The sequence below is a fragment of the Narcine bancroftii genome, chromosome 5, assembly GCF_036971445.1.
Source record: "Narcine bancroftii isolate sNarBan1 chromosome 5, sNarBan1.hap1, whole genome shotgun sequence".
Taxonomy (NCBI): Eukaryota; Metazoa; Chordata; class Chondrichthyes; order Torpediniformes; family Narcinidae; genus Narcine; species Narcine bancroftii.
In genome coordinates this window covers 183,073,315-183,080,469 of record NC_091473.1, presented here as the reverse complement: position 1 = coordinate 183,080,469, position 7,155 = coordinate 183,073,315, and the positions used below count along the sequence as shown (strand labels likewise).

Sequence of the window (7,155 nt, the reverse complement as noted above, 5' to 3'; positions counted from 1 at the left end):
ACACTTCTCCATATTCCTTCAATTTCTTATATAGTTCTTTTATTGATAGTTCTGGTTCTGTTAAGTACACTATCACCTCATCCGCAAATAGACTGATTTTATATTCCCTGTCTTTTATTTTTATTCCTTTTATATTATTATCTATTCTTATCGATTCTGCTAGTGGTTCTATAGCTAGCGCAAACAATAATGGTGATAGTGGGCATCCCTGCCGCGTTGACCTGCTTAAGTTAAATTGCTTTGATAAGACAATCCCAGTTGATCACGTCAAGTGGGGGGGGGGGGGGGGGGGGAAATGTCGAGCGTCCACGATCGATCATAAGTTCAGTGAACTCCCAAGGAACTTGGTGTCTCCCCTCTCTCCACCGTAGAGTTGCTGATGGGTGCGGAGGGCAGTCGTTCGAGATTCAGGTTGTTACCCCCGCGCCAGTTCACGAGAGTTTCCACCTCTTTTCAACGACCGTCGTCATCAACAAACTTGGTGTTCTGTTCGTGACAATAAACATCTCATCTAATCTCTGTGCAGGGACTTTGAAATTATGAATTTTTTCATAATGCTCAGATGTACATGTACCACACCCAGTTTCTGGATGCAAAGTTGCACGAGCTATTGAGTGAGTCATGAATTAGTAAATGCATTTTGAAAAACATATTGACAATTTAGTCTTAGTGAATCACCCTCGTGGAGAGGTCAGGAGAGAGAGAGAGAAAATGAGGGGGAGAGAATGGAGAATGGGAGAATAAGAGAGGGATAGGGGAGGAGAGAGTAAGGGAAAGAGAAGAGGAGAGAGGATGAATGTGAGAGAGACAGAGTAGAGAAGGAAAGAGGGAGAGACGGAGAAAGAGGGAAAGACGGAGAAAGAGTAAGTAGGCTCGATCTGGTGACCTTAGCGATGAGCCCCTGGGATGACCATCGAGCCGATCCCTTTGCGACGAGCTCTCGGTGGCATCGAGCGATCGTGGTCACCCTACTGCTGCTGACAGGTAAGCGCCTCGGAGAGCTTTCCCCAAATCGTCCCTGCGGCAAGGCCCTTCAACCCATCGCGTCAGTGCTCCCTGACGACATCTATTCTGATGACCAGCACCTCTTCCAACGATGTTGAGGGTCTCTCCTCTCTCCCAACCTCCTCGGATAGCATATTCCAATGCTCTATCTGTGGGGTGGGGTGGGGGTTATGAATTCCCTCATGACGGGTGTCCTGGAACAGAGTCGGTGCCAAGTGGGTGACATCCGTGGGCCTTGGTTCCCCGAGAGGTGAGGGAAGGGAGGGAGGAGGAGGAGAGGGCATGGTGAGGGAAGAGAGGGGAAGGGAGGAAGGGGAGAAGGGAGGGGAGGAAGAGGTGAAGGGAGGATGGGAGGGGAAAGAAAGGGAGAGGAGGTGAAGGGGAGAGAGGGAGGGAGGGGAAAGGGGTAGGGGGGAGAGAGGGGTAGGGGGGAGAGAGGGGTAGGGGGGAGAGAGGGGTAGGGGGGAGAGAGGGGTAGGGGGGAGAGAGGGGTAGGGGGGAGAGAGGGGTAGGGGGGAGAGAGGGGTAGGGGGAGAGAGGGGTAGGGGGGAGAGAGGGGTAGGGGGGAGAGAGGGGTAGGGGGGAGAGAGGGGTAGGGGGGAGAGAGGGGTAGGGGGGAGAGAGGGGTAGGGGGGAGAGAGGGGTAGGGGGGAGAGAGGGGTAGGGGGGAGAGAGGGGTAGGGGGGAGAGAGGGGTAGGGGGGAGAGAGGGGTAGGGGGGAGAGAGGGGTGGGGGGGGAGAGAGGGGTAGGGGGGAGAGAGGGGTAGGGGGGAGAGAGGGGTAGGGGGAGAGAGGGGTAGGGGGGAGAGAGGGGTAGGGGAACTTCATTGGCGATCTCACAAAGTCTAACCCGCACGCCGGCCTCTCCCCGACCCCTGTAGGTGACCTGCTCGCCGCGACCTCGTCACAGGGCCCTCAGGAATTGTACGGCTTCGAGGGGCGAGCATTGGATTTCGGCTCCGTCTACGAACCGGGCGCCCAGCGGCACCTGCATAGCCTGACCTGCAAGCTGCAACGACAGATCACCCGACGGATATTCCAGTACCTCTTCTCCGACTCCGAGATCATCCTCACTGCCAGTTACAGTAGACGGGTGAGGTTCAGCCCGACGACTGGATCCTTGCAGATCCTCAACTTCACTGCTATGGACGCGGGGACCTACCTGATCATCCTCACCGACCACCAGGGCTTGGAGATCACGACACCAACCTCGGTGCGGGCTTACGGTGAGTCCGGACCCCCTGTAAACACCGATCCCTCCCCTGGATCCCCTATAAACTCCAACACGCTCCCTGGGGGGCGGAGGGGATTACAGAGACAGGAAGAGGTGTAGGGGACCGGAGGGGGTTACAGAAACAGGAGGGGTGTAGGGGACTGGAGGGGCTAACAGAGACAGGGAGGGGTGTAGGGGACCGGAGTGGGTTACAGAGACAGGGAGGGGTGTTGGGGTCCAGAGAGGGTTACAGAGACATGGGAGGGGTATAGTTGACTGGGAGTGGGGGTGTGTAGGGAGGTAGGGGGAGAGCTGTGATACACCTGATGGCTTGACTGAGCCTGATGGAGCTGTTATTCTGGTTCGGATTGGGTCAGTGCTGACTTCGAACGTTGCGCACAAGTTGGTTTGGCGTACAGTGAGCCCCTTGGGACTCGTCCCGCCTCAGACCGCCACCCCAGCGCAGCCAAGCACCCTGACTTTCTTCCCTTTTCTCCCACCGGGCAGAAAAACTCTCGGGGCTGGTGATCCGGGAGCACCCGTCCGAGGCCAACTCCTCGCTGACGTGCGCGGCCACCCACGGCACCCAGCCCCTTTACCGCTGGCTGAAGGACGGCGAGAGTGTGGAGAGGATCGGCCAGGTGGCCCTGTCCAAGCAGGGGCAGCGGCTCACCCTTCTGTCCGCCAACCGCATCCTCTGTGGTGTCTACACGTGCACGGCTCGAAACCAGATCAGCACGCAGTCCGCCAACTTCTCACTCACAGGTGTGCAGCTGCCCCTCCCAATGACTAAAGCCGGTAGAGCACAATTATAAGATGTAGGAACAGAAATAGGCCATTCAGCCCATCGAGTCTGCCCCACATTCAACCACTGCTGATCCATTCTCCCACTCAGCCCGGCCTTCTCCCTGGCTCATAAATCTCTGCCTTAAATACACCCAATGATCTGGTACAAAGCAAATCAAGATACACTTGAGTGTCTGGGGATTCGCCTCGCACGACTTCTGCACCCGTACAGACTCCTGTTCGATCCGTCCGCCGCCCGGGCTCCAGTTCCGAACCTCCTGCACGATCGGGAAGCCCTTCAGCGCCCTTCGGCACCCTCTGGAATCCCCGCTCCGATACCTGATTCCCATGAGCCCGTGTGGGTCCCGCAGCCGCCGAGTCCCTCGCTGCTCTGGTCACCATAAGACGTCGGAACAGGAAAAGGCCGATCGGCCCATCGAGTCTGCCCCACCATTCGATCACGAGCTGATCCATTCTCCCAATCGGCCCCGCTGCCCGGCCTTCTCTCGTTAACCTTGGACGCCCTGAAATGACCCGGCTTCCACAACCACCCGTGGCTACAAATCCCACCCTCCGGCTGAAGAAATTCCTCCGCGACTCTGTTCTGAGCAGACGGCCCTTCCATCCTGAAGTTGTGCCCTCTTGTGGTTTGAATTTTTTCCCCCCACCTGAAGCAATCCCTTATCAATGACAGAGCCCCCATGGAGACCTTTGCCACAGGTGCTCTGAGATGGTCATGGGATTTCTTAAGGTGGTACGTGAGGCGGACTAAAAGTTTGAGAACCACCTGACAGGAAAGTGGGGGGGTTCTCAGGTTGGGAGGGGGCCCCTTAAGTCTTGGCGGCTTTCGTGAGGCAATGAAAAGCTTTGGCGGGCTACCCTCGACACAGCATCGAATTGATGGCCTGAATGGCCTCCTCTCTAGTGAGATTGTAATGCATTTTTTTTTCTCTTAACATTGCAGAATCGGACGGGTTCGCGTTTTGCACCGGACACAGGAGGAACATCTACACCTGCCTGATAGTAATCGGTGTGTTCGCGTTCCTGGGTCTGATCACCACTGTTCTCTGGTGAGTAATGTGTGGAGGTGGGAGTGAAACACGAAAGCCTGCAGACGCTGAGATTGTAGCAAATGCTGGAGGAACACGGCTGATCTCGCAGCGAACGTAGGAGGTAAAGATGCATTCCCGACTGTGAGAGATGAGAAAACTGATCTAAAATTATGAACATAAAGTAAACTAAAATTCATATATTAGTTAATGAATGTAACCAGTACAAACAGGATGAGCTTGGGAATTAGGATGCAGGAAAGCAGAGTCAGCACATTTAAGATAAGAATCTTCTAGTCTTTGTGACAAGATCAATGAGCCCACCATATGAATAAGATAAGGAGCGGTAAGGAACAATAGAGTGTAGAAAGTTGAGGTAGTCTGGATGAGATAAGGGTCTCCTAGCCCTAGACAGAAGTACTAAGTTCTACATATCTAATTAGTTAACCTTACATAGATTTACAAAGTTATCTGCATTATCAAGAGACTGTAGCTCCGAGAATCAGGAAGGTGTGAATAAGGACAATAACATGAAGGGACACCGACAGGATACCCCCTGGTCCACCAAGTGCACAGAAACAGCACGTAGGCAGGCAGGATTGCCTAATGCCAAACCTCTCCAGCAGGAGGCAGAAGAATGTAAGGGGGAGGGTATTCCTATACTGAAATCAACTGTATAAAAGTTGGGTGAGCCCCAGTGTGTGTGTGTATTCCCAGGGTAAGGGGAAGCACCCAACTTTGCATTGTTGTATAATAAATGTTCTTTGTTCTCAATTTTTGTCTAGAGCAATTTCTTTAAAGGTAATTCTGTTTCTAACACGACGATTCGGGCCTGAGCCCTTCCCCAAGGCCTATATTAAATTTAAAGTTTCAATTTTTAAAAATTAAGACATACAGCACCGTAATAGGCCAACGACCCCACACAGCCCATTTAGATCCAATTGACCAACAATCCCGGTAAGTTATGGGAGGAAACCAAAAGAACGTACTCCTTTATAGATAGCGCGAGGACTCGAACCCCCATCCCGGTCTCTGGTGCCGTTACAGCATTGCGCTGACCGGTGGACCCCACCCCCGCCACCCCGGTGAAAAGCCTGGTGGAACGGAAAGAATGGGAGGGGTAGGAATACAGTCAAAAAGGTGTTACAGTAACACCCCATTATCTGGAATTCAAACAACCCGACAGCCTCTGTACCGGGGTGGGTTGTAGGTTAATGGGGTGTAAATTGGGCGGTGCGGGCTCGAGGGGCAGAAGGGCCTGTCTAAAAAATTTTTTAAATTGACACGCCTCACCGTTGGTTCCCAATCACGCAATCTCAAGCGACTGGAAAATTCACTTATCCGGTATCTACCAATCCCCATAAGTTGCCATACACTGAGGGGGGGGGGGGGGTCTTTAATTGGATGTGATAAGAGGACAGAAGAAAGGAGAGGTGAGAATTGATTTTGGTGCCACCTTGAAAGGAGAGAGAGAGGGAGGAGGAAAGGAAACAGGGTAAAAGGTGGGGTTGGGGGCTGATGGAAATCGGAGTGGTCAGTGTTAATACCCTCCAGTTGGAGGATGAAATGTTGTTCCTCCAATTCGCAGGTAGTCTCGGTCTGGCCGTACATGAGACAGGTCGGCAAGGGAATGGGTTGGGGGATTGAAATGGGTGGCCACTGGGAGATCCACGCTTTTATGGCAGATAGAGCTGGGGTGCCCAACAAAGTGATCTTCCTGACTGTGTTGAATCCCTCTACGTAGAGGAGACTGCAATGGAAGAACTGAATGCCACAGAGGATCCCTGTGGATTTTGGACGGACTGTTTGGGGCCCTGAACGGTGGTGAGAGAGGAGAGTGTGGGTGCAAATGGAGCACCTCCTTCTGTAACAGGGCTTCTGGACCAGGCAGTGGTGGAAAGGGAGAAAGCCTCTCGGGAGCTGTCAACATCATGACCAGGCAGCAGGACCATGACTCCACTCCCCACACTCCCAGGTCCGCACAAGCAGCAGCACTGGCTTTACAGTGGATCTGGCACAACGCCCCACCCCCCCCCCCCCACCACCATTTCTTTTTTTAAGGATGGAAGGGCTTGGGCCGAATGCAGGCAAATGGGGTCACTCACGTGAGCAAATAGGTGAGCTCAGAAGTGATGGGCAGAAGGGCCTATTTCCAGGTCTGTTGAGCCCCTTGTGACTCTTATTCTCTCCACCACAGGGTCCGGCATCTCGTAGAAGAGAGGCGGAGAAGTGGGGCCATATGGGCTTCCCTCTGCAATTCAATGTGACCACAAGTCTCGGGGAGGGAGCAGCCAATGGCCAGATCGCCAGGAATAAGGTTCCAGATGGCTACAGACAATCATGATGACTTAACTGAGGTCATGTGGTGGCACACCATTATGCAGGTGAACCAGCCCCGCTTGTCATGCACGCGGAGGGGCAGCCGGCCAAAGTGGCGCTGTCGGAGGTTTCCTCCCAACCTCGGCACCAGGCTCAGAAGCCCGCGCTTAGGGAACCACGTGACGCCCCGGTGACGTCGGGCCCCCCTGGTGCAGTTCTCAGTCAGGTCTGAGCTGGGAGTATAAGACCAGCCAGGCAGCCTGCAGTAAATCAGTTTTTGCTCACTGAACTCAACCTGTCTGGTTGTGCGATCCTTCAGTTAACAGTGTTGCTGCCGCTACAATTGGTGACTCCGACAGGTTCAAACATCTTTGAACCCAACAAGAAGGACCCTTCAATCAATGCTATAGCCATCAAGCTTCCTGACTTCTGGGTTCAGGAGCCAGAGACCTGGTTCAGTCACGCAGAGGCTCAGTTTCACCTCCACCAGATTTAATTGAATTCGACTAAGTTTTACCATGTGGTCGCCGCCCTGGACCAGGCCACTGCCAAATGAGTGCTGCACCTCATTCAGCACCCACCCGTGGAAGATAAGTACGGGACCATCAAGCAGGTGCTCACCAGATCCCTCAGCCTCTCCAGGCACCAGCGTGCTGCTCGGATGCTGCACCTCGACGCCTTGGGGGACAGAATTCCAATCGAGTTGATGGACAAGATGCTCGTGCTCATGGGCGATCACACCAAGTGCCCACTCTTCGATCGCAACTTCCTCGACCATCTTCC

General features: G+C 53.8%; 1 protein-coding gene across 1 annotated transcript; it reads left to right on the top strand.

Annotated features, from left to right (window-relative positions):
• Nucleotides 1–678: 678 nt before the first annotated feature.
• LOC138764305 (uncharacterized) lies at nt 679–6,661 on the top strand. Its single transcript, XM_069940049.1, has 5 exons — nt 679–984; nt 1,887–2,231; nt 2,726–2,983; nt 3,969–4,074; nt 6,251–6,661. The coding sequence occupies exons 1-5, from the start codon at nt 894–896 to the stop codon at nt 6,318–6,320; spliced, it is 870 nt and encodes a 289-aa protein (XP_069796150.1). The 5' UTR covers nt 679–893; the 3' UTR covers nt 6,321–6,661.
• Nucleotides 6,662–7,155: the final 494 nt, after the last annotated feature.